This window comes from Dermacentor silvarum, chromosome 8 (genome assembly GCF_013339745.2).
Source record: "Dermacentor silvarum isolate Dsil-2018 chromosome 8, BIME_Dsil_1.4, whole genome shotgun sequence".
Taxonomy (NCBI): Eukaryota; Metazoa; Arthropoda; class Arachnida; order Ixodida; family Ixodidae; genus Dermacentor; species Dermacentor silvarum.
This window is the reverse complement of record NC_051161.1, coordinates 48384702-48410273: the sequence shown is the minus strand read 5'-3', so window position 1 is coordinate 48410273 and position 25572 is coordinate 48384702. Positions and strand designations below refer to the sequence as shown.

The window sequence follows — 25572 nt, the reverse complement described above, 5'->3', positions numbered from 1 at the left end:
AGCCCCGGAGTAGTCGGCGACGACGACACGATCTATACGCTTCGTTTCGGCAAATACGCGCAGTGCATTCGAAGCTGCACCCTTAACCCCAGAAAGCCCCAAACAGCATTCCATGTCAAGAAAGATTAGAGGAACTTGTTCGTTTTAATTTGTGGCCGTGGAGTGTGAATTCGCACCAAAAGAACAATGGAACGTTGTTATCTGAGTTGCAATTTAATTAGCTTTGCAATTAATAATTAGTAATCGGTTTCTGAGTTATCCACAACTGAAACTTCACAGTGGCAGATCAAAAAACGCTACGATGAGCGTTGCATTAGGCTTCCCATGCATGGTGTCACGCACGGTAAGATTTGCGGTAGGCACTGGGGGATACCATTTTCCCCGGCGGTTATCGTTCCCTATTGGCTAACGCGATATTTAACTTTGACTGTACTGCACCGATTTGGCGAGTATGAAGTGTAGTCGCTGCCATCGCTCGGGTGGGACGAAGGTCGTTGAAAGGCAAGATAATAATAATAAGAAGAAACAAGTGAATAAATAAATACAGCACAGAGAGAGGAACACGTGCACAATGACGAGGAAGGAAAAGAGTTTCCCGTAGCAGCAAGAAGCGGTTCCTCCAAAATTTAATCACCGGAGGACGCCTCCTTGTAAATAGGTTCTGTTCGCTTGAGTGAACTAGAAGGACGATGAAAAAAAAAGTTCACATTTCTCAGCATATGTGAAGGCATTTCCAGAGAGAGTCAGTTTAGGATGCTCCGAGTCGCTGCCGTGAACTAAAGAAGAAAAAAGAAGAAGAAATAAGAAGAAAGAAAAAAGAGGCGATCGTGGTTATAAATATAACTGGAGGAAGAAGACGTCGCTTTCAGCTTGTCGCACGACTCGTGCTGGTTAGTTTAGGTTATCGAACGCGAAAGCGTTCTTTTTTTTGTTTTTGTCAACCCAGCTGATCACACACTCGTTAGTTTAAACGCCCGCAACCTGAACTCACAAATGCGACGACACTTCGCTGGAACGTCTGCGCCGTTTATAATAGTGCTCTTGGTGACTGCAAATACGATGGGACTTGCCCTCCTTGCGCGTGGACCACATTTTGTAGTCATCGAATACTGCAGATACGCACGTTGTGATCTGAATTGCGAACGTCGTGGTCGGAGTTGTGTCTTGGTCGCCACAATTTTAGGCAACGACTTGAAAAAGGTCGGTACACCAACCGAAGCTGTTGGTCAAGTAAACGGAAGATATCCGTGAAGTTGTGCTTCTCATCTTTATATATATATATATATATATATATATATATATATGCACTTATGATTGTAGTGACCTAACCATCCTTAACTTTATAAAATCTTGAACGTTTCCTATTGGGAACATTGAAGAAATTCTGCCTGGTACAATGCTCCGTCATTTAGATAATCCTGCTTCTAGGTCCCGTCAGATAAAACGTTCTTGGCAGGTCCTTCGCTTACAACACTGTGTATATAAGGAGTGGACTGCAACTCTACATTCGAATATGACTAAAGGTTTTGCTGTCTGAACAAGAAAAACACTACAACATCGTGTGGCGGATACGTGGCGCCTCTTGCCATTCTTTCTAAGTACGAAAACCCGTCAAGAAGCAACACGAAAAGCCAGTCAAAATGTGGCAAACAACCATCGACCCCGACCACTTACGTGGTATAAGATGCCTGGTACAAGGCATGTGAGTAACGTATCGTGTGAAACGACTAGACAGTTCAGAAATAAAAAGGAAATGAATGTGTTTTGATCTCTTGATTGATTGATTGATTGAAGATTGATTGATTCATTCACTGATTTACCGATGAATCGGATTCAACTTCTAAGACGCAACAACTGGGCCTATTATATACGTCGTAGTGCCACGATCCCGATTAACTTCGAGCACTGGGAATTATCTAAGCACAAGAACGCATTCTTGCGCTTCTCCCCCCCCCTCCCCTTCTTCTCTCTCTCTCTATCTCCATATTTAAAATGCGGCTGCCGCGATTGGCAGTCGAACCCGGGACCAAAGGTCTGAAAGCAAAATTCCGTATCACCTTCAGTGAGCTGCGCCGGAGTTTTATATCCACCCCCGCGTGGCGAATCCGGCTTTAGAAGCGTGACAGCCCCGCGGGCAGGCAACCCACCGCCACTTCTTCGGCTCTCCCTGACTCGTGTCGCGCGGGGCTCGTCGTGAAATATTGGCCGACAACTTCGTCGCCTTCGTGGCCGCTCAATTTCTCGCCCGCTTCGGTCGAGATAACGCCGCGACGCGGAGGAGGGAGGGGGTTGGGTAGGGAGGGGTGGGAAGGGGAGGGGAGGGGGGGGGGGGGACGAGAGACAGCCTCGTGAACTCGGCGTTCGCAACGGCGGCAGCGGGTAGAGCTGCGCATCAATCATGCGAGAACGAGGCGGCGTCTTAAGAAATTGAGCCTGTCCCGCCTCACGTCAACGTATTCAGTATAGCTGCCGAGCGACTCGAAGAAAAGAAGAAAAATGCGAAAAGAAAATGAAAGTGTGGTGACTTTTAATTTTGAATTTCTAATACATTTCCCGACGAAGCCAAACAATATATACATACGTGAAGGAAAAAAAAAAGACAGGAAGATGGAGCGAAAGAATAATGGAAGAGAAAAAAACGAAGGAGCGGTGAAGAAATCAGGTACAGCCCAGCAGCTTCTGTTTCCTTTACGTTCCCCGCTGTTTGACGCCCGGAGCGGCGTCTTATCAGGAGCTCGCAGAACGCCGCGTTCGCTGCGATGCTTGACATTTAGCTATTTCGCTCGCCTCCGAGTTCAGAAAGAGCGCGCGGACCAGGCGACGACAGAAATGACTCCGACTGTGCCTGTTATTATGTTGGAGTGTTAACAAAAAGGAAACAAAGAGAGAGAGCGAGAGAGAACGAGAGAGAGGGAGTGGCTTGTAGAAGACACGCGTAGCTTACGCAGCTTTGCAGCTGTGAATGGCTCGCTCGTTTATCGGCAAGGCACGTCGCTTAGGCCTGGAGCAGAGCTTTATGGACTTCTCGTTTTTTCATTGTTTTTTCTTTTCTTCATTCGTTCGGGTTATGTTACAACCTTCGAAGGACAAAGAGCAATAAAGAGAAAAGAGAATTGCTATGCCTACAATTTTTTATTGGTGCGAATATGTGTCAGATGCAGAGAATTTATTAGGTGAGCTCAAGTTTCGTTTTTTTCTTTATTTTTTCTTTGTTCAGACAACTTCAGATCGTGGCAAACAAAGCAGAAGACTGCCATGAATGCGTGTACGGAACTTCCATTGTTTGGTTACGAGGAGGCAGTGTATCGCTACTGCCTAGAGGAATCATTAAACCATGAGCTGCCTACATAAAGAAAAGTAACATTGAAAAAAAAAATCAACATCAATGCCTCAAGAGCTGAAATATTTAGCCAGAGTTTAAGCACCTGGGCATTTCTATCATGATGCGCAAGCACAGGTGACAGAAGTGTGGAAGCACACTAACGTTATGATAAACGTGATCTGTAAATGGATGAATAAACTCCTGTGGAGCTTTTTCCGCTGTCATGCTGCCCAAATCATGCCTCGACATTGCCGCTAAACTGCGACGCAGTTTTCCTGTAAAGCTTGCTTTTTTGCAAGCACACGTTTTGAGTAAAGAAGCCAACTTCTTAAGACGTCTTCTTTCATTTTGTTTCTTTCCATTGCTTCTTTATTTTTTTATTTTTGTGAGTACGTAATTCATGCGGAAAAACCCATATTACTTTGAAAGGCAGCTGCGAGAGAATGGTGGTTGTGGTTGAAAAAACACCAACTGTCGTGCTTTTTAAACTTGCAGTCTCTATTTCTATATTGACATTTACTACAGGCCTTTTGTACTCTATCCCACGTTGCAAATCAGGAGTTCGAGTTTTACACATGTAAAGGTTTTCATTCGGGCAGGACTTTCTTAACTCACGTTTCGACAGTTTAATTTCGTGTTTTATAGAGTAATGGCAGATACATGTCACTATTTAAGAAAAAAATTCTTGTCAGTTCTCTTGCATTATGATGATGTTAAATAGCTGTCACAAGCTCCCCACTTCTCGTCATGAATTTCCACGTAATGCTTGCTTTTTTTAAAGTCATCTTGTAGTTTCAGTGAGCGCCGTAACTTCCTGAAGCCAATTCTTGGCACAGCCATCTTATCTCTCTCTCTCTCTCTCTCTCTTGTTTGGTCCTGCTATACCAGTTCATTTGTCTAGTCATTGCATCAAACGCACGCGTCAGTACAAGTGCTTTTGCACAAACCGAGGGGTGCGCTCAGCATGAAACAAGTGAGTTACATAAACTCGGTCGAATCGACCCATTTGATGAAATTAGTGGATCGATTTTCTTTCTCAGCTTTTTTTTTCTTTCTTGGTTTATTGTTTTTTTGTTTTTGGCAAGCGAACTTCGACCGAATGCCCTTGATAAGACGAACGCGCATTTGTTCGACTCAGTTTACACGTTAAACTATTATTGCAACCTCTGAACGGTGTTCATTTGTTCGGCTGACGGCGTCCATTAGTACAAATGCGCCAGTCGCAGGGCGTGCGGTGGTTCGGTTCGACATGTCTAAAGAAGCGACGGAGGCAAGGGGCGAGCGAGAAAGTGTGCGTACGTGTGTAGTGCAGGCCACGTAGTGGAGGTCCCGGAATATAAACGTCACCGTCACGGAAACGCCAGGACGGAAATGAGACGTGCAATGGCAGTGCGAAATAGGACAGACTCGCGGAGAGGGGGTAGCGCGGGGGACTAATTATTTTCGATGGTGATTTAGATAACGCACAGAGGGCACGAGACTCGTCAGGTCAACCAGCGGTTTGCCCCCTCCTCGCGTTAGACGCGGGGTAGGCGGGGTGACAAGCTGAACTCGTTAATTACCCTGCACCCCCCCACAATCTCCCCTTCACTGCCTTTTCCATCGTCCACACACGATTCCCAACCTTCACCTCGGGCGGAGGCACGTTTCGAGTGTGTCAACCCCTTCTCCGGCTTCGCGAATTTTCTGCGGTTTTTCGCCGCGCCTGCTGAGGCTCATTAACCCTCCTCTCCTGCTTGCATTCGCACAGAATGAACGCAAATGTCGCACGCATTCAACCCCGCCCTCCCCCTCTCCCCCATTTCCCGGCTGTGACGACCCTCCTGCCCGCGTTCTAGTGTATCGTCTCGTCGAAATCGGACCCGCGGAATAAGACAATTATCAGCCGGTACACATACATTCAACGGACCGAAAGCGGATCCGCTAATCGTGCGATCATGCGGTCGAAATTTGGCCGCGCGGTTTCCGGGTGTTATCGCGCGTCCAAGGACAACGAAGCGCTTCTAATCTTTTCTTTTTTAACCTCTTATTTTAAATGCCACAAACCTCATCAAATTAGGTGCAGCGGATGCCGAGCTAAGGATCCCTCTTAACTATAATTAATTTCTCATGTGCTTTTCCTGGCTTCATTGAACATTTATTCATATGGTTATGACTAACGATGAGATCGAACACCTCTGAGACGTTATTCTTTTCGCGCTTTTATTGATTCGATCAGCATTCTTAACCTACTTCCCCCCTCTTTGCTGCTGCTGTCTGCTATCTAGCCCCTCTAAAGTCGCTCTCGCTACGCGAAATTTACGCGTAATTGGCGTACGCTTACGAAAATTACGCGAAATTTACGCTACGCGAAAAGGAATTTACGTGTCCCACTGATAAAAGTGAGAACGCGCGCTCTCCTAGCATGATAATGACGCCTATAACATCTCGGCGTAGTTCATTTCGAAGTCAGATAAGCTGAACCCCAATTCCACAATGCCCGCGGGACAAGAATGGCTGCTGTTGAGAGGCCGCGTTTAGGGAACCTTTATTTGTGGCGCCCGTAGGCGTAGACGCTGTGGGGAGCGGACGTATTAATGCGATTATCACTTTAAACATACTTCCATCACCACACATTGGAAATAAAGGTGTCTTCAGCAATACGTCGCTAGACTGTTGGAATGTCAATCGCATTAACGATGACACTCATCGTGAGATGGGCCCTGTCGGGTTTCTTTTTTATAAGTGTTTTGTACAGGTCCGGTGCCGAACCTCTATCTTTTACGATAAACATGTTTTAGATGCACAGATGATATTAGATGTCATTGATTAAAGACCAAGGCTAGCAAGCCCATTGCAGGAACAAAAATTAATTTTTATCGGAGTTCAGTATTTGCCGTTCCACCATTACTAGAAAATCGGGTGGTATTTCTTGTAAACAGATTCCGTTTTCGTCGCCAAAGAGGTAGGGAGACATAAATGTGCGCGTTTCTCTTATCGGTGTTTCGTAAAGACTCAGAAGATCCAGGATTGAGAAATTTAATTACGCAAGAGATTCGGAAAATTTGCTTACGAAACAGACGTCAGATGTCCACACGCCATTGCTCGTCCGCTGTGAGCAATATGAAACCACTGTATTTTGTTACTTCCCCCTTTTTTTCTCTCTCTTTCTTTTTTTTTTTCATCAAGGACGCTTACTTAATTTGTGACTGCTTTGTTTATTTTACAAATATAACTAGTTTTACGCAGCAGAACTGAACATTCTAAAAACATTTACAGCCTAGGAGCTTATCTTACTGCAAAACAACAAATCGTCATGTATCTTGCGTGAATTTTCTCTCCTTAACACTTTGCGACGGGAACTTTCCTGTCGAAAACGCAATGTCACGATGAAGTGCGCTGAAAGTACTGGGCGCGAATCGTTTAAGAAAGGTGCGGCATGATAGACAGATGACGATCGTTGTTCGTGGTCGAGATAAGTCCCAAAGAGCACAAACCCTTTTGTAGAGGCTTGCATTTCGTTCTTTCGAGACACACTTTTATTCACGTCACCTTTTTTTACTACGTTTTTGGTTTTTAATTGTTAATTATACACTGTCATAATTTTCCGAGAGCGTCGTTTAAGCTTAGACGCAACTTCTTGAGGAAGTGACCTTGCTGCATTTAACATAAATAAATTAAAAAAGTCGCAGTCTCACCCGCAAGGCGAAGCATAGATTGCGATAGCAAATTAGTAGACAGCTATACGAAGTGAGGATAGTAGTTTTAACGGACGTATAAACTTGTAAACATTCGCTTACCAACTAAATTCATAAGCACGGTGTCAAGCGCGCACAGGTAAACATAAACACATCTCGCTCGACGGCCGTGGAAGCTCGCTGTCAAAACGCTGGAGTGACAAAGCGCGGCGGCAGCGAGCGAATTGACCTTCGTGCTGTCTGTCGCTTGAACACGAACTAAACGTCGAAAGCACAGCGCATACAAAGCTACTGGCACTCGGCGCACTTTGTCCACATTGCAGATTGCTTTCAAGATTCGGCGGCCTCTCGGCCGCGCCGTAAGCAGCAGCCGCCGGCAGTAGCACCATTCCCTAAGTCTATGCGTTCGCAAGGGAGGTAACTCCAAGCGTTCATGTACAGCGTAAGGGAATCCGATAGATGATACATTCAGAGACAAGTACCGAGCTATGGCGGTGACGTCATTAGAAGACTGGGTCTGGTCACGTGTACCGTTACAGAGACACTTAACTCGCTATGGAGCTCCGCATGCTAAGCTTCCACAGTGAGCGTACTTGCACCCCCCTCTCTCCCCTTTTTTCTCACTATACGGTGTCGCTCGTAGCCCATGCGTTGGTTTGGGACGTTAAGCCCCACAATTTGATTTCGTTTGATTTGACAGCCAATGCGACGCCGTGAAAAGGAAGCAAGTCCTTATCGCCTTCCGGAGGCGCTCTTCCTCTCTTTGGCAACGACGAAGGCCTCGCGACCCCGATTCCACTCCCGGCGCACTAACGCCGGGGAAGACCGCGATTCAAGCGGGTCTATTCATTGGGCGCTAATTTGGACGCCTCTGTAAAAGAGACATCTCGAGGGGGATGTCCCGCGCTCGTTTCCGCAGCCAAACGGGGATGATCTTCGATCGAAGCGAAGGCGACCGAGAGAGGAGCGTTTCTTTTTCCTTTTTTTTCCCTTCTGTTATATAGCGCATGCCGGCAGCCCAGCACCGGTGGCATAACCAGTGGCTCTGGCAGCGCTCACTGGCAGCAGATTACAGGAGCAGATGCACGATGACTATATATAAAAAAAACGTTTTGAAGAAGAGGACAGGAATGAGAACTGATGAAGTAGAAGTGAAAATATGAACTCAGTAGAAGGTTACATAAGATAACAACACCAACAACGGCTACTACGACGACAACAACATAAGAGAGGAAGAACAAAGAAGCTGAAACAAGTTGACGAAGGAGAAGAAGAAGAAGGAAGAGGAGGAGGATATGCGAACGGCACTGGCCTCAGGACTTTCTTGTCCGTTGGGTCCAATTATAGCCTCCGAGACGCTCGCGACGTCGTCAGTGCACCGACACGAAAGAAAGAGGTAGCCGCGGTCACGATGCGAAGGCGGAGAAGAAGGAGAGGGGGGGGAAGCCTTGCTTCGGTTCCCGCAAGATGATCGGGAAATGAGGAAGGGATGGCGAAGGAAAAAGAGTATAGTCGAGGGAATAGGGTTGTTCCACTGGCCCTCTACCCGTAGAGAAATGAAAGAAAAAAGCAAAAGAAAAAAAAAAGCAGGGAGAAGGAGGAGAGAAGGCAGCCAGTCAAACGAGAGAGGGGGACAGACGACGACGACGAAGAAGAAAAAAACTGGCGGCGCTGCGATTCGCGTAATGATCCGAAGAGCGTTAGGCCTAGCCGCGCGACGAGCAGACGAATTAGGGAGCGAATCTGTTAGGAACAGCGGGAGAATACAAATAACCTCGGTCGTATAGTCTACTCCATCGAGTCATTCCGTGCAGTGCGAGAGAGAGATAGAGACGGCAGAGGGGGATGAAGAAACCATGACGTATATTGCTGCTTGCCCAAAGAAGAACTAGTAAAAAAAAAAAAAATAGAATACGAGGGTGCGAGGCATTTGCACTCGAACAGTTCGTCGCGGGGACATTGGCTTTGGCTTTGGCTTGCCACCGTGGCGACTTATACAAGACTTATAACGCGCACGCGCGCGTTAGGTAGCAGAAAGCCGAGCAATGGCTTCCCAAAGGGAAGCAGACCACTCGACCGCGAAGCAGACGACAAGAAAGGAAGTGTTTTATTTTTTTCTTTGAGAAGAAGGTGCCGCGACAGTGGAACTGCACATAAAATACATAAACACACCCAGGCGCGCTCGTTTCTAAACATACACAGAAGACGTAATACGCAATGCTAACTAGAAACGAGGCAAACAGGCACAGGAACGCCATTCGCGGTCGTCAACCGGAAGAGCTTGAGTTCGGCGTGCGTGTGTGTGTGTGTGTGTGTCCGCGCATGCGCGCACACACACACACATCGATGGTACTAATTGGGCGTGCGCAGCACGGGTTTGCTGCTGTTGCTGCTGCCGGTGTTTTTCTATCCCTTCCCCAGCCAGTCGCGTCTCTCTCTCCAGCCACCGCACTCGTCTTCCCGCGTACCTTTATTTTTTTTCCTTCTCTCCATCTTCGGCGGGAAGCGATGAGCGAGCACTCTGATTCCGTGGCGGGCCTAATTAGCGAAACAAAAGGTGGCTGTCCGCAGCGCTGACGCCGCCGAAAAGAAGCGGCGAGCGAACTAAAGGCTTCACTTCTTTCAGTTTCTTCTTCTTCTTCGTCACCCTCTCGGGCAGTGTTTGCTGCCCGCCGGACGTGCACAAACAGGACCCCAGGTCCGAGTAATGGTGCTCGAACACGCGCGAGGCGGGCCCCCGAGTTCAAGTATTAGAGAAAAAGAAGCGAGGGAGACGGATGAATGCGCGACGTGCGCGAAAAGGCATTACGCGCGCTGACTAAGGGGTAAAAAAAAAAAAGGAAGTAAGGGAGTGCGGCTTTCCCCAAAATGAGGCTCGAAGGAACGAGAAAGCGATGGAAAGAGAGAAAACGCAAGCGCCGGCGCGAAGGAGGAGAGCGAGCACGCGAACGAGAACGGTTCGAGAGATTGCCGAAATGCCGCCGGAAAAGTACACGAAGATCTCGAACCGTGTGCAGGCTCCAGTCGTAGTTCGCTCGGAGTTCACGCAGGTTGTGGTGTTGCGGAGCCGTATACGTTAAACCTGCTTCTTGAAGGAACGATAACGTGACATTTTCGACTTGTCGTAGAAGTACTCTGTTGTAAAGTAGTGTGCTCACATGGAAGAATTTTCGTAAAGCACTACGCAAAATGGAACAAGAAATGCGCTGTGTCTTGTCCTAGCTCTCATTCTTCCCTTCTTATTGCATTTTGTGCAGTACGTTGCAAAACTTACTCAAGCTCTTTTTTTTTGTATTTACGGTAACTGAAGGCAAAGTGTGGGGTTCAACGTCCTGAGACTGCATAGTGGGTCGTCAGGGGCACAACAGCGGGTAGCTTTGACCATTTTGATGGTCACCTGTTTTTTTTTTTTATTAAACAATTTTTAGCCTGCCCCTACATCTACACACACGAGTGTTTTTGCATTTCGCCCATACTTAAATGCCGCCGCCGCGGCTGATAAACGAGGTCGTGGATTCTATTCGCGGATACTACCACTTTCGGTAAGACGGACAAAGCAAACTTGGTTTATAGCTGATAAGCGACGTCGACCACGACCGCAGTCATTTCACTCTCGCGCCAGCCTTTAGAGCGAGCGTACGCAATCTCGACCCCAGTTACCATGCGTCGGCGTGACGGGCTCGGGCACTGCGGGTTCGATGAAGGGGCAGGCGATGACGACAAAGACATCGAGAGAGGTGGCAAGCACGCTATACAAAATGAAAAAAAAAAAAAAAATGTTGACCCTTAACAATGAATATGGGTGTAAACTGGGTGTCATAAAGGTGTAAACGTGTCTGTAACTCACATCCGTACGACCTTTTTCGGGTGTTAAACCCGTATTCTAGAACGTAACTCCTTTCGGGCCTCCACCGTGAACTCGAAGTGAACGGCAGCGCCGCTCTTCTACACTGCTCTTCATTGACGCTGAAGGGCAATTATTCGGAAGCGTAACGTCTTTTTCAGTCAAGGGGCGGCGCTGTGCTCAACTCGGTTAGAGTGGAGGAAGATCTTCAAGTGAAGGATCGTTTGAGAATGTCCTTCGTTCTTAGGGTGTGAGTTACAGACAGATTTGCATCCTTATGGACGTTTAAGGGTGGAAATTATTTTACAGTGATAGAGCAACAGGCTCGACGCCATCTCGGCAGCTCGTTAGGCCTATTCCGGCAGTACTCGCAAAAAAAAAAAAAGAATTGGAGGACGCTCGAGCTTCGCCTTTAAGAGTGGAACGCGCTAGCATTCAAAGATCCCTGGCTGCTTGTCTGCGCTTTTTTTCTCGTATATTCAAATTACAATCCGACGATATCACGTCTGTAGGCTGCGGTTAAGTCGTACATTACAATTTTTCTGACGGATTTTACTTTCAGAAATTTAATTTTTGTCCACTAACGCCTTGCACCACGCGAAGGGCCTGCCCGGTCGGGATGGTTCACGATGATGTGGTTCGGCGAGATTATTTCCGTCAATGACGCCGGCGCAATTTGCGCCGGATTTTCTGCGACACGGGGCCCTTAACGCCCTCGCGTTAAAAAAAAAAGCGGCTGATACCTACAAATGCGGCAAATTCTGGTCTATAACTGCCTAGCACACGCAGATTGTAAGCAAGCAGTGTAGTGATTCTTCATGGGCTGTCATTGTGTCACGTAGCGTGACGCACAAACTGCAAAATCACAGATGTCGCGAATGCATGCCTTGAGGAACGTGCACGTTATTATTATTATTATTAGTTTTGTTTGTTTTCTTTCTTACACGACACGCCAGCTTAGCGCGCGCCGGCGTATACGCGATGGATTTAGCTATTACATATCAACGAACTTTCTCGGGTGAAAGTAACTGCTTAGGGACATGGAGCGGCAAATCGTGTTAACCAGTACCGATATGCTCGTCAAAACAAACTGTGCGGCCGTATGCTTATAAACTAAGAAAAATAAAGAAAAGCAAATACAGCGGCTCAAGTCTAGCGTCTTTCTTTCTTTTTTTTTTTTATTTCCTACCGCTTCTTTCTTGCTCCTCTGGATACATTCACTTTCTTTTGGTGCTTTTTGTCCTTCCTTTTCTCCCTGTATCTTCAATTATTAAATTTATTTCGTCTTCCTTTCTTTCTTTTTCCTGCTATTTCGCCCATTCCTTCCTTCTTATTTGTTTTCTTTCTTTCTTTTCTGTGTTATCGCAGACGACCGTATTTCTCGACACGTGTTGTGTCTGTTGGTCATTTCCGGCAGTGTTGCGTCTGCCTCACTTCTCGCGCGTTCTCGTCTTTCACGGCTCTTTGCCATCGTTAAAAAAAGAAGAAGGACAAAAGACAAAAGCAACGTTAGGGTCAACTTAACAAGGTACAGGTTGTTTCTCTTATTCTACGGGCTCACAGCTTAAACGCGCCGTATTCTCACTTCGTTTTAAGCCTCTGGGACACGTGGCACCAACCCGCGTCTGGCTCGTTGCAGAGAAAATAGGTTCAGGCTAAAACCTCGGAACAAATGAAAAGATTTGTGCACTTCGCGCGAACTTATTTTTTTTTGCCCCGGCTTCTCCCAGTACAGAAAAGGGACTGGATGGCTTGTCAGGCTCCTTAATAAGACTTTTTATTTTATTATCTGAACACTCTGGCCTCCCCAGAGTATCCAATGAGCAAATAAACCTCAATTTCAACTTTCCAAATCCACAGCAACGTTATGTCGCGACACGTACAGGCGCACGCCGGTTGGTTCGGGCTCGCGACTAAAGTTAGCACAGCTTGACGAAAACAAGGACAAGAACGAGGCAGCTAAACACACCCAGCGCTGACTTACGACTACACCTTATCGTCCCAGAACGCGAAGTAGGATATACGGCCACTGCTGGCGGCAGTAAAAGTTTAGTTGCAATACGGCTCTCTGCGAGGAAATTTCTTGTTCTTGACCGCCCCGTCCTGCTGCGCTGTAACTTTCATCCCGCGTTGCGACACGGTCACGAAAAGGAAGCGACTGGCGCAGTGTCAAGTAAAAAGAAAATAAAAAGAAAAGATAGAAAGAAAGAAAAAAGAAAGTAGTACGAGGAGCTGTTTAGTGCACACCATGGAGGGGCTTCTGTAAGAACTTACTATCAATCCGGAAATTAGCCTAGTTTAATTCAGAGTTTGTAGGGTAACACAAAGCCCTCCCTTCCTATTCGCTAGCCTCCTTCCTTTATTTCTGACCGCGATTATACCTTATAATTTTACAGACATTTAAGAAGAATGCGAGTACTTCTGAAAAAAAAAAAAGTACCCGTCACCGCCTTCGGTGGTTGTGGACGCAAATGGCTTGAGGGGTTTGACGTCACAGCGGTTTACGCCGGCTACGTGGTGTACGAAAGCGTAGACGAGCCGCTCACCCTGATTCCGCTGGCGGCGGTGACCTGCACGACCATGACGACGCGCAGGGGAGCCTCCTGGACGTAGTGAAACCTCGTCCTGCCCAGGAGTCGCTCGCCAGCCTGGTTTCTGCAAAGAGAAGGAACGTCGAGGGAAACTGGTCAATACGAGTTGACGTTTCAAATTTATTTATACCCAGCAACTTGAATAACGTGTTTTAGCTTTACGCGATACGTAACCGTGATGCGTTAGGCCGTCTGCGCATGCGTTGCCTCTTAGCGGAAACGTTTTAGCATGTTGTCATGGCGTACTGGACGGCATGCTTAGTACCATCTCACGCCGAGGTAGCAGTGTTTTGTTGTTATTATTGAGATGAGTTGTTTAATTTTGATGCCGCTAGGCCTAGAGAGAGTGACACCAAGCCGGGAAAGTGTTTGGATTTCCGCCTAACGAGTACGCTTCAATGATTACACTCTCCACAACTATATTCTCATCGAAAGAGAAAAAAATTGTCATTGTCATGTCAATATCCCTTGTAGCGCGAAAATACGAAGGAAGCCTGTGTAAACACCTGTGTAGATCGGCCTCGCCCTGCAGTCTATAGTAGCATTCCGCTTAGACCTGATGGTAGAGTTACAGCCCCAGAAAGGCATTGGTCCTAGGTTCGATACCCCTACAGGACGATGTAAACTGCAAACTTTCTGAGAAACTCGCTTTCTGAGTAACCCGAGGGTTTTCGTTGCAGCTTCAAGCTACAGTCGAGTGGATGACAATTTTTTCCGGCTTTTTCGTTAACCTTCCTCCTCAATGCGGGTTTACGAAGAACTGATTCGCTACATTGTCATCATTTCATCTCAAGCTGCTTCGTTGCTGACGAAATTGATTGATCGTACACTAGGAGATTTCTGCCTTGTACGCCGCAGCAAGTCCTATATCTTTTGTAAAGAATAATCATTTACAGCAAGCCAATAAAAGTTCATGCTATATACTGCCGACCTGACACTCTATACGCTTGTCTTTCGCGTCTGCACGAAAGCATGACTTGTTTAGTTTCACCATTGCATCGTTAGTTAGAGGCGTTTTGCATCTGCCTGTAAAGCGACTGCAAGCAGCCTTCCTAACCTAGCGAATTGCAATGTGCAAACAAGGAAGATAAAAGATATCCCGCGCCAAGAGCACTTGCAGCGCAGATACGCTCGACGCTTTCATTTTCCCGAAGCTTGGTTTTCTCTCATTTGGAGAAGGTTCGTGTGGCTAGAAAGGGAGATGATAGAGAGAGGAAGAAAAGAGATCTGGTAGTGATTTTCCCAGAGAGTAAGTAAGAGAGAGAAGAGAGAGACCTGAAAAGAGAGGAACAGAGAAACCGAATGAAAAATAAGCAAAGCAAAGAAGGGGTAGAAAGAAAGCGTAAACGGAATTCGATAGAACGCCATCGCCTGCATGTTTCGTCGCGCGTCGGCGATGGCTGCGGCGGCGCGTGTAGAACACGAAGAGTGCACCGACAAGGCCACAATCGAGACAGAACCAGAGGCAGCACATGGCGGCGTGTGCAACACTATCCGTCCGGGGCGGCGGTGCCGCGAGTGGCGAAAATCAAATTTGTGAGCGGCGCCGCCGAAGAGAACGAAAGCAGATAGAGAGAGTGAGAGAGAGAGAGAACAATGGGGAAGAGACGCGAAGCGTGAGAAAGGAAAGAAACGTGTGGAGACGGGGCTTTCTCGAGATATTGTCGCCACGTTTCGCGTTTCAGGCGCACCGACGCGCGCGCGAAAGCGCTCGACGGCCTCTTTTCTTTTCTGCCGCGAGAAGCAGAGACTGCCTGCCCGCCGGCGGCGACGGCGCGCTCGAGAATTCGTCTCCCGACGAAAATTCTCAAGTGAGCACACACGGTAGGGAAAGGTCCCCGGCGGCTGCCTCCGGGGCCACTTTCGGGTACACGACGGCGCTCCTAGCTGCCACCTCCCGGTGGGGGGTTTCGGAAACGAGGTTAGGCTAAGAGAGAGGTCGCCGAGAGAGGAGAGGGGCTGGGTTGAGGTGAGGGGGTTGGCAAGGTTCCCCGCTCTGTATTTCCCCTCCGGTGTGCTTTCGGACGACTAAGAAAGTGGTGACCCAGAAAGGACGGCGTTGTGCGCCGTTGCAGTTTGGCGCGCGAGTCACCTCGGAGAACGGCTGGCCCACGGTCTTTTAACCGCGTGATGCGTTGCGACGGTTCTGAAAGGTGGCCGGTCTAAGAAATGAAACCCGTAGGAAAACGTGGATGCAGTTGTTGGTACGATAGGCGGTACGACGGATCGCATGCGGAGTCCTGCCTCGTGTCTTTCGCTTTAAGCAACAGACATGCTATAATGCGATGTGCGACGCCTCTGACAGATGGCTGCGGCAGCTTTTGAAATCCTATGTAAGCTGCTCGAACCTGTTGGATGCGTCAGCTTTCAAGGGGATTCGCAGCACGTGTCTTCTTTTTTGAAGATCGGACTACAGGCTCCCCTATACGTTTGAAGACTGTTCTAGCGACTGTACTGACGACATTACTGAAGCTACGACGTGTGGTGCAACGGCTCCGGAATATTAACTCGGCTCCGAGTTGGCATTTGCTGAAAACTTGTTGGCTGCGTTGTTGGATACAACAAACTTGCTGAATTCTAGAATAGTTAATTGTTGGGCTAGTTGGTTCTGCATAACTGAACAAGTAACTCAGCGCAATATAAAAGACTCTAAGCGGAATCCTGCCATGTGTCTCCTGGTTTAAGCAGCAGATGTTCGGTACGACGTCGAGAACGTCTGATGCGACGTTGCTACGGCTCGAAAGGTGGCCGTGTTCTGAGACTTAAAGCATGTCGTGACCTGATGAAACCCGTCGAATGCGGTTGTCGGTGCGAAATGTCGCAAGTCGGATTGCAGCCGATCCGACTGCTGATCCGATCCGACGTGTGACGGCTCTAAAGGAGACTGCTGTAACTTTCGAAACCTGCTGCTTTCTGAATGCTTTTGTTGACATAACAAGACGTACGACGGCACCAATGTGAAGTCGTGTCATCTGTATTTTGCTTTAGGCAGCAGGTATGCGGTACTATATAGTGTCAAATACGATAAGCGACGGCTTTGAGAAATGGCTGCTCTGAAAGCTGCTGGAAACTTGTTGGATGACTTTGTTAGTACGACAGTTAATACGACGGATTGCTGCGCGAATGCTACCGTATATCTTCTACTTTAGCGCAGCGGACATAAGGTATGACGACGGATAGCTGCGGGGATTCTACCATGCGTAAGCAGAAGAGACGTGGTGCGGCTTTAAAAGCTGTTGAAATGTGTCGTAACCTGATGGACGTGGTTGGATGTGTCCTCTGCTTAGTGGGCCAGCAACAGGTTTGTGAACTGAATATCAGCACGTGCTGCAGAATCACATACCTGTGGCACTGTGGCTGATTGTCGCAGTAAATGCAGTCATAGACACGCGATAGTTCTGGCTGAATTAAAGTGCAAAATAGCACGGTTCATTAGTCCAATGCTGGCCGTTCTTCATTTCACAGCAGTCCAGACGATTTCTTTCACACAAAGATAAAGGATCTCGCTCCACTCCATCTCAGGCGTTCCCGGAAGAAAGAAAATCAGGTAAGCTTGCACTCGGTCGCGCAAAGCTTAGGCACAGCGAATATTACTAGCTGCTACTGCTAGGTATGAACTTGGTCGCTGCTAGGTCTTAACTTGGTTTAACTTAACTACGCATGTAGGAAGGTATTCTCGAGCTGATCATTTTCGGAGGTACCTTCCCTTTGGCGACATTTCGCGTGACTAGCGCTGGACGCGTGGGCGCCTACGAGCGACAGCGTTCCTGGCATGCCACAAACGCAGGCAGGCTAACCAAGGTTGGCCAAGAACGCTGCTGCTTGCCGACGCCGAAGGCGTAGGAGCTAGCCGCTCGATATCAATCGGCCAGCTTCGCTGTGTCTTGAGCTTTGCGCGGCCTAGTGCAAGCTTTCGCCTTTTTTTTTCCCCTGGCTCAGCGCGCCGCGGAGATGATGATAAGTGGTTCTTGAGGGAAAGGGAAAGGTTGGCGCTATCTTCTGCAGCCCTTGAGGGAGCACGGTTCAGCGCCAATGCGGAGAGAAGAGAGGCAGGGATCGGGAAGGCAAAAATCTGGCGAGGAGGAGACCGCGTGCGCACGCGGTCTCCCCCGTCTCCTCCGCCGGGTTGCCATGGCTACCACGGCTACGCACCACAAATTACGGCTGGCGTCACCAGCTTCGCTGTTAAAATATTAGGAGGAGGAGAAGTAGAAAGAAAAGAAGATGATGAAGAAGAAGAAGAACAAGAACAAAAACAAGTAGAAGAAGATGAAAATATGACTTGAAAGCCCAGTCTATACAAGGCTTAATTTAGTGTGAGCATGCAGTCTTAGTGATGAGTTTATTTTCATTCTTATGCCCCTTCGGTGTCAACACGCACACTACACAAAAACGTTTCTTGTAGTCGGAAAATGCGTTCATTTTATGGAGCACCGGAAATATGACACACAGCGCCACTGGTAGCGACACCTTGTACTCATTTGTTCAACCATAAAGCCTCAGAAGCGTTCTTGTGTTCCATGCTGTTCTCGGTGAAGGAAAAGAAGAGAGCGACGATACATTCATGACTATGTTGCAGCTGACGACACTATGCCAGTGGCTAAGTCACATAGTCAATCCCGGTATTGCGATAGTACTATACTATGCGCTCTAACTGGACTCAATGTCGTAAGACCGCGCCACTAGCGGTAGTTCCGACGGCCATTGCTCCAGGTATTCCGTAAATTGCAGTGCGTTAACGGACAGTCGAAAGCTTTCTAATACCCGCAGCTTTTTAGTTAAGGCCAACATAACTTTACCTCTTTCTCTGTGTTATATAGTTCGCCCGCCGTGTTTGCTTAGTGGCTATGGTGTTGGGCTGCTAAGCACGAGGTCGCGGGATCGAATTACGGCTACGGCGGCCACATTTAGATGGGGGCGAAATGCGAAAGCAATTGTGTACTTAGATTTAGGTGCGCGTTAAAGAACTCCAGGTGGTCCAAATCAGATCGTGGTTTTGGCACGTAAAACCCCATAATTTAAAATTTAAGCGTTATAGTTCGTTGTTGCAGCGTTTTCTTTTCCCTATTTCATCATCATCATCATTACCAGCATATACTTATGTCCACTGCAGGACGAAGGCCTCTCCCTGCGATCTCCAATTACGCCCGTCTTGCGCTAGCTGATTCCAACTTGCGCCTGCACATTTCCTAACTTCATCACCCCACCTAGTTTTCTGCCGTCCTCGACTGCGCTTCCCTTCTCTCGGTATCCTTATTTGTCTTTGTCTATTTATCTTGGTTCCTTATCTCAGATATTATTAATTCTTTTCTTTTTCTTTTTGAGCAGCATGTCTGCCAAGCCGGGCGTTCCCGGCGCTGTTGTTATACCTGCGGTAGAAGTCCCGGTGGTTGGCGATGACGTCCCAGGTGCTCCGGTAGTCGCACAGCGCGTTCTGCTTGGTCGGCGCCCGGTCGTTGTGCAGGTGCTCGTCCTCGTCGCAGAACTGGTTCACCTGCGCCACCCGAGAAGAAAGGGAGGCGAACGCCTCGTTAGTGGACCGCGCGATCAATTGCCTCGGCATCGCTGGCCTTGCCGCCTTCCGGTTACCGCGATTAATGCTCCCGGCCCCCTCGCAATACCGGTCGATGATCGCGCTATCAGCAGGCGAACACACTGGGCACACGCAGTCAGCCGGTGTCGAACCTCGCGACTGTGCTACAACGACAAGCTGCGGCAGTGACGGCGGCGGCGGTATCGTCGTTAAAGCGCTATTAGTTTGTTTTCCCTGGAGAAGGGTGATCGAACTTCGCCTTCGGGTGCACCCGCGCGAGAATACCTCGACGTATTCGGTACAACTTGAGCACTGCGGGAGCCGAAGGCGCGTTGTACCGATACGCCGCGCTTTCAAAACTAGCTCCTCCCTAAACAAAGTTACACTATAACCAAGCTCATGTTGTGGCAAGATCATGACAAGATCGTGCTATAAGATGTCAGTACGTCCAATATATGAATTGGCACGCGAGAACATAGATCCTGATATGCGAATAAACCCGAACTGATTGATCAGGCGAATAGGTTAATTTTAACTGCATGGATTCTGGCTGTCTGGTTGGCTGGCTGGCTGATCGATCGAATGATTTGGTTTAACGTTAGGGCCCTGATCGCGCTTATTGAAACTGGCCAGTCATTTTGTCGATGGTGGCCGTTGAGGCCGGGCACACTAGCATGTTCTTAATCCAAGCTGTTCTCGGGTGCCGTCATCAATGTTACCGGCGCTGTAGACGATAGCTCTGCCGCCACAGATTGATTGATTGATTAGAATTGATGCTCCAAAGCAACACTAGAGTTATGAGAGACGCCGTATTGGAGGGAGCCTGATTAATTTGACTGCCTAGGATTGTTTAACGAGTACTTAAACCTAAGTACACGAGGAACTCTAATTAGTGTAAAGTGTCGAACACTGCTTTTCATTTACTCTCGTTCATAAGAAAAGCCGATTTAGTGTTGCTGCAATCACACATAAAGGAGAAATGGCAAACCCACTCTTTCTTTTTCTTCTCTTTTCTTTTTCTTTTTTTTCAGTACCAAGAATAACTCTGTCCTGTGCAACAAACACGTTCATGTATTAATCGACCGCATCGAGGATAACGCGGAATAAATAAAAATGACATGCGACTAAAATAAATTAATCAACAATGCTTTGGCAGCCCTTTCCATACTGTGAACAGAACGGCTATAAAACCGAACCTATGACTGTGTTGTCGGAGGAGTAAGCCAAGATGATCCCTCATTCAAACCTTTTGAATTTTGCCATTGATTGTGTTAACGGGTGTTCTAGGTACGTTTGGTTATCCTTTGTATCCTTTTGTGTGTTTCCACTTGTGCTTGTTCTGACGAAGTACACGGTTTAATGTATTAGCGTCTTTTATTGTGAATGTTCGCCCATCTGTTACCATGTGTCCAACTCTTTTCCTTACGCTGTAGGGGACTGATAGTAGCTCGAATTAATAAACGAAAGAAAACTCAGTGCACAGATCTCTCTTTTTTTTTCTTTAAAATATTTAGTGCGATGTCAGTGCAAGCGTTGTCCTACAACCTGTGCGTTCAATCGCAAAAGCTTTTTCTTTCTGCCACCAAAGTCGCCAGAAAGTTCAATTTTTTTCACCTGTCGCGTCCCTGAATCTAGAACTAAGGTGGAGCAAGTCTCAGTTGCGTAACATTGATGACGTGATACAATAATAGTACGATGTCTTTCATAATTTTAACTGATACGGGCGGTTGTCCTAATTACCTTACCAATAAAATTATCCTATTCTACTACCACACGGCCGTCAGGCTCTCAAGATCGCGTGCAAAAAATCGCATGCTCTTAACAGAACACACCGACACGACAATGCAGGTGCGCCTCTTCAAGAGCAAGATGCCATCACGTCTGCAATGTCATGCTGTGTGGATAGGTTTTCACGCGATGCTTTAATTATTCGCCGTACTCTATTACTTAACGTTTTTTCGCGGGAAGGCCCAGGTAGACGGTTCTAATGGTTATACAAATGCCCGCTGACAGCAGGCGCTCTCGCACGCACTACAGACTTACGAGCCCGCGATCTCAACTGTCTATCCCGAACTATACGGCAGCGCACGGTGAGCTCTTCCCGGAAAGGTATACACTCCCCCGACCCAGGGGAACTCTCTTCAAGTAATACAGCTCCGCTCCAGCACCGCAGCTAGATCGAATTTCGCATATCCCCTCTTCCTTTTCCGAAGACATTTATAGGCCCCGCTACGTGGCGCTAGCGTTGCGTGCGATGTGCTACCCGAACTCGATGTGTGTGGCACGTTGGTGCGGCAGGAAGTCCGATGATCTTCGGAGGAAAGGATGGGGGTGTAGGATGGGGGATGCTGTGAGGAGGAAAGGATGTGGGTAGGACGGGGGATGCTGCAGGTGAGGTAGGGGGGATGGGTCTGCCGGTAGAAAGCCAGAGAGAGCAAGAGAGATCGAAGAAGCCAACCTCGCGCCTGGTGCTCCGCGCCGAGCGGGTGCGGGCTCGTAAATTTGAGACTCATGAATCAATGAACGCTCAAATGTTGCGCAAACACGCGCTCGCGCGCGTCGCGGAGGCGGCGGCGGCGGCGGCGGCGCCCTGTCTCGACTCGGCTTGGCTCGGCTTCTCGGGAGCGTGATGAATGGGTGCCGGCCTAAATGTGCCACCGCCCTGGGGACCCGTGCGCAAACCAAGTACACTGCCAAGCCCTCTTCTCCCCTCCTGTCCTCTAAACCTCTTTTGCCCTCCTGATAAGTTATGGCGCGATGCAGAAACCGCGCACAGCAGCGCGACCTCCCACGGCTGCTGCGGGCAATGCCTCGCGCTGATGTGCTGCATACGCCCAGGCGAGATAGACTAGCACTGCTGGCTCGCGTGCTGAGACGATTGCGGGAAGAAAATTTAGTAGGGCCATGAAAGATGTAAACAGGGGTAGCTATCGTAAATGATGGCAGTTGAAGTACGAAATAAATAAGTCACTACTCGTGATCTACGTTGGCGGTGGCGGCCCTATTCGTCAAAAAGTAAGTTGTTGGGTTTTTCTCACTGCGAAATCCCTGGATGATAAACGTTGCAAGACGGACGATAAAAAAAAAAGAACTTGAGAAAATAGGAGGAGGGACCGGATATTGCGCAAATGGTTTTGAAACTGCTGTCTGGGCCAGCTTGTGCTTCGCGTCTGGACGCCTGGGAACGTCTCCCGTGTTATTCTGCGTTTCTATGCTCCAGCAGTTACAGCGCGGACAGTCTTCGACTTTTACGCGCCATTTACGTGATCATAGAACCAAAAATAACGCGCCAAGTTTGCATACATCTACAGAATGAAGCAATGTAGAGATTGACTAACTTTGTCCTCTATAATGGATTACCCGTTATACACTGCGGTCTCTAAGGTATTCACGCTGGAGGGGTTACGTGGGCGCAGTGCGTTAAAACAGGGGCGCGACTGCGGATGGAATGATAACGTGCGCTAACGTGTCTTTGTGGGACTTCGGGCTTATTGAAAAGAAAAAGAGAGAGAAAATGTTCAAAGGTCAAAGGAGGCTAAAGGAAGGCTAGATTTAGCCCCTCTGTTGATTTAAGACGAGAAGTGTTTATGAATAAATCAGTAAATTAGTCGACAGACCAATCTATCCGCCAATCAATATTTTTTCTTTCAATAAATGAGTAAATTGTGTTTACGAATAGATGGTGATGCGGGAAGAAAGGGCAGGATCAATGAATGAATGAATCAGCCAATTAATAAGTCGATCATTAGTCAGGAAGTTAACCAGTATGCAAACCAATTCAATCAATCCATTTATCTCTTCAGAGAGAAATGCTGGCGCAGGACAGGGATCACTCAATCAATCAATCAACGAACCAAGCAATCAATCCTTCAATCAATCAACAAACCAAGCAATCAATCGATCCATAATTCAATAAACCAATCAACCAATCGAGCAATTGACCAATCAATCAATCAATCAATCAATCAATCAATTGTTCTTTCCAGGTCAAAATAGGGCGGGGGAAAGGGAGACGCCCTCTCACGTTTGGTAAAGTCTGCAGCGCCATGATGGAGGAGAAGACGTTCTCCTGGGTCCGGTTAGGTAGGGCGTGGCAGTCGTCCTCCCTGGGCCGTCCAGTCAGGGGGTCCACGCGCGGAACACAGCTCTGACCCGACGTCGTCCTGCGTACGAAAAAAAAAAAAAAAAGAAATCTTGAGTCAGCGTGAGATCAGAAATGGCGCCTTAGGGTGCGGTGCATGCGCGAGTTCATGCGCTCTATATTGGGACAATTATGACAAATGCGGCAAATGATGGCCGCAGCGTAGTCACACCTTATTCGTTGGACTACTATGAACTTTTCAAAACCTCTGGCCTCCCGAAACGAGGAGAACGGCGCAGCCGCAGTGCTCCCGCTGCGGCCTGAAAGCTGGCTTTTTCGCAGCAATGGTCTTTGTGAGGAGAAGCCATTTTGTGCCTTCATGCACTCGTTCGTGGATGCACTCATTTGCAAATGCTCGTGATATTTGAGGGGTCTCCGGCGCCTTTCATTGCTTTTAATACTTTTGGCTTTGCTTGCCCTGTAAAGAGGAGTAACCGGCGCCATTAAAGGTACCAACCTCTCCAAGTACGTAAAAAAAAAAGTAAGGGAAATACAGCTAGCTTTTAGAAATAATTCTGATAGGCGATATTTTTTGTAGTGTTTCGGTAGAGTTCTGTGACGCTTGTGTAACCAAGAGCGATACCGAGACAACGGCAAACATGAACTAACTAACTAACTAACTAACTAACTAACTAACTAACTAACTAACTAACTAACTAACTAACTAACTAACTAACTAACTAACTAACTAACTAACTAACTAACTAACTAACTAACTAACTAACTAACTAACTAACTAACTAACTAACTAACTAACTAACTAACTAACTAACTAACTAACTAACTAACTAACTAACTAACTAACTAACTAACTAACTAACTAACTAACTAACTAACTAACTAACTAACTAACTAACTAACTAACTAACTAACTAACTAACTAACTAACTAACTACAACGGTCCAGCGTTTCACTAGCAGGATAGCGCGCGAGAAACGGGGCGTGTGTGGCAGGAGAGCGGTGAAAGCCAAAATAACCGAGGAACACGCAGAACCTATCACCTATGACACCAGCTAACAAACAAATATACAGAAGCTAACTTTCCGGTACTGTGTAATGATGCTTTTGCACACATAGCTTGGGCAGTGCGCAGACTATACAGGACATATTAAGGATGTATATCGACGGTACAAGAAGAAGCTAACGCGCAAGCTTGCGACGTGACCGACGAGTGTGTTATCAATATCGCACTAGAGGGTGCGATGATTTGTGAAGCCACACAAATCGGTCGAATATTGCAAGGACCCAGTTTTGTTCGTGTTCTCTGCGATCCCGTCGGCAAGTTGTTCTCGAACAACGCGCCATTTACTAGATTACATCGAAACGGAGGGTGCGGAAGCTGCGGACCATATAATGACTTTTCTGTCGCGATAGCGTTAACGGCCCTGGTGTCGGCGCCGGCGTCCTGTGAGCGAAATCTGCCATATATATTTGTGTATATGTATAGCGCACGCCGTATATGAAGTGCGATATATGCGGGATATATTGCCACACCATTCTATCACTTAAGTTGATCATACCTTGTCTTATATCCTTGACAAAGTTATTCCTCGGAATTCCTGAGAATGATAGTCCACAAACAAATGCCATGAAACAAAATACCGACTGCCCATGCCTTTCAAGTTAAATTCTTTCAGACCGAAATATTAAAAGTGCGTACCAAACACAGACAGCTGAAAATGATGAAATTATTTGGCGCGGTTGTGCCCTCCTCCAGGATCAGCCCACGCAAGAGGCCGCGTTTCTACCAGAAAGCTCGCCTTTAGTGCATAGCATTCGCCGCCAGCGTTTCCTGGTAAACATAACGGTTACATAAGCTGCAGTTGCCGGGAAGCGTCAGAAGCAGTCGGAGATCTTTGAATGCTATCGCGTTCCACTCTTAAAGGCCAAACTTAAGCGTCATCCAAGCTTTCTTTTCTTTTTTTTTCAGGAACTTTACGCAGCCGTTTCACTCCCCTTCTGTTGCATTCATGTATTCGTCGGCATTAGCAAGCAAATCATGCGAGAGTGATCGTCCCCATCGTCATGTCAACAACTCACATTACGGTGTGCAGTACACAGGTCAACCACGCTCATACGCGCACAGTGCACGCATGTAAAAAAAAAAAATCAACTCAAGCATTGATTGAGCGTTCATGCGGGAACGTATGTCATCACGTGGACGCTGTTTGTAGACTTCAAAGGCGCCCGCGCTCATGTCTCGCGAATACCTCGCGATTCAAACATAGCGGACTTCTATATGCGAAAGTACGGAATCACGGTTCCCGTTGGTGTGCGTTCTTGCAGAGGCAATTAAAGGAATAAGCAAAATCGCGGGAGGAGAGCATATGATTCAAAGGCGACTCGCGAATGCGAAACGATGCGTCGCATTGAAAAAATAAAACGAAACAAAAAGACGAATCGTCGCGAATAGCATACACAATGGCCAGACACATCCGCTTCCAGAAAAGAAGCTCTCGTGGAT

At 47.6% G+C, this 25572-nt stretch overlaps 1 protein-coding gene across 1 annotated transcript in view; it reads right to left on the bottom strand.

The window, feature by feature from the left end:
- Positions 1 to 25572, bottom strand: part of LOC119462114 (calcium-activated chloride channel regulator 2) — a 91992-nt gene that overhangs the window by 53250 nt on the left and 13170 nt on the right. Inside the window, exons 2-4 of the mRNA XM_049671859.1 lie at positions 22992 to 23130; positions 18804 to 18928; positions 13390 to 13498 (exon numbers count right to left, since the gene is read on the bottom strand). Coding sequence (XP_049527816.1) covers positions 13390 to 13498; positions 18804 to 18928; positions 22992 to 23015 — 258 coding nt within the window. The 5' untranslated portion in view covers positions 23016 to 23130. The remainder of the gene's footprint in view (positions 1 to 13389; positions 13499 to 18803; positions 18929 to 22991; positions 23131 to 25572) is intronic.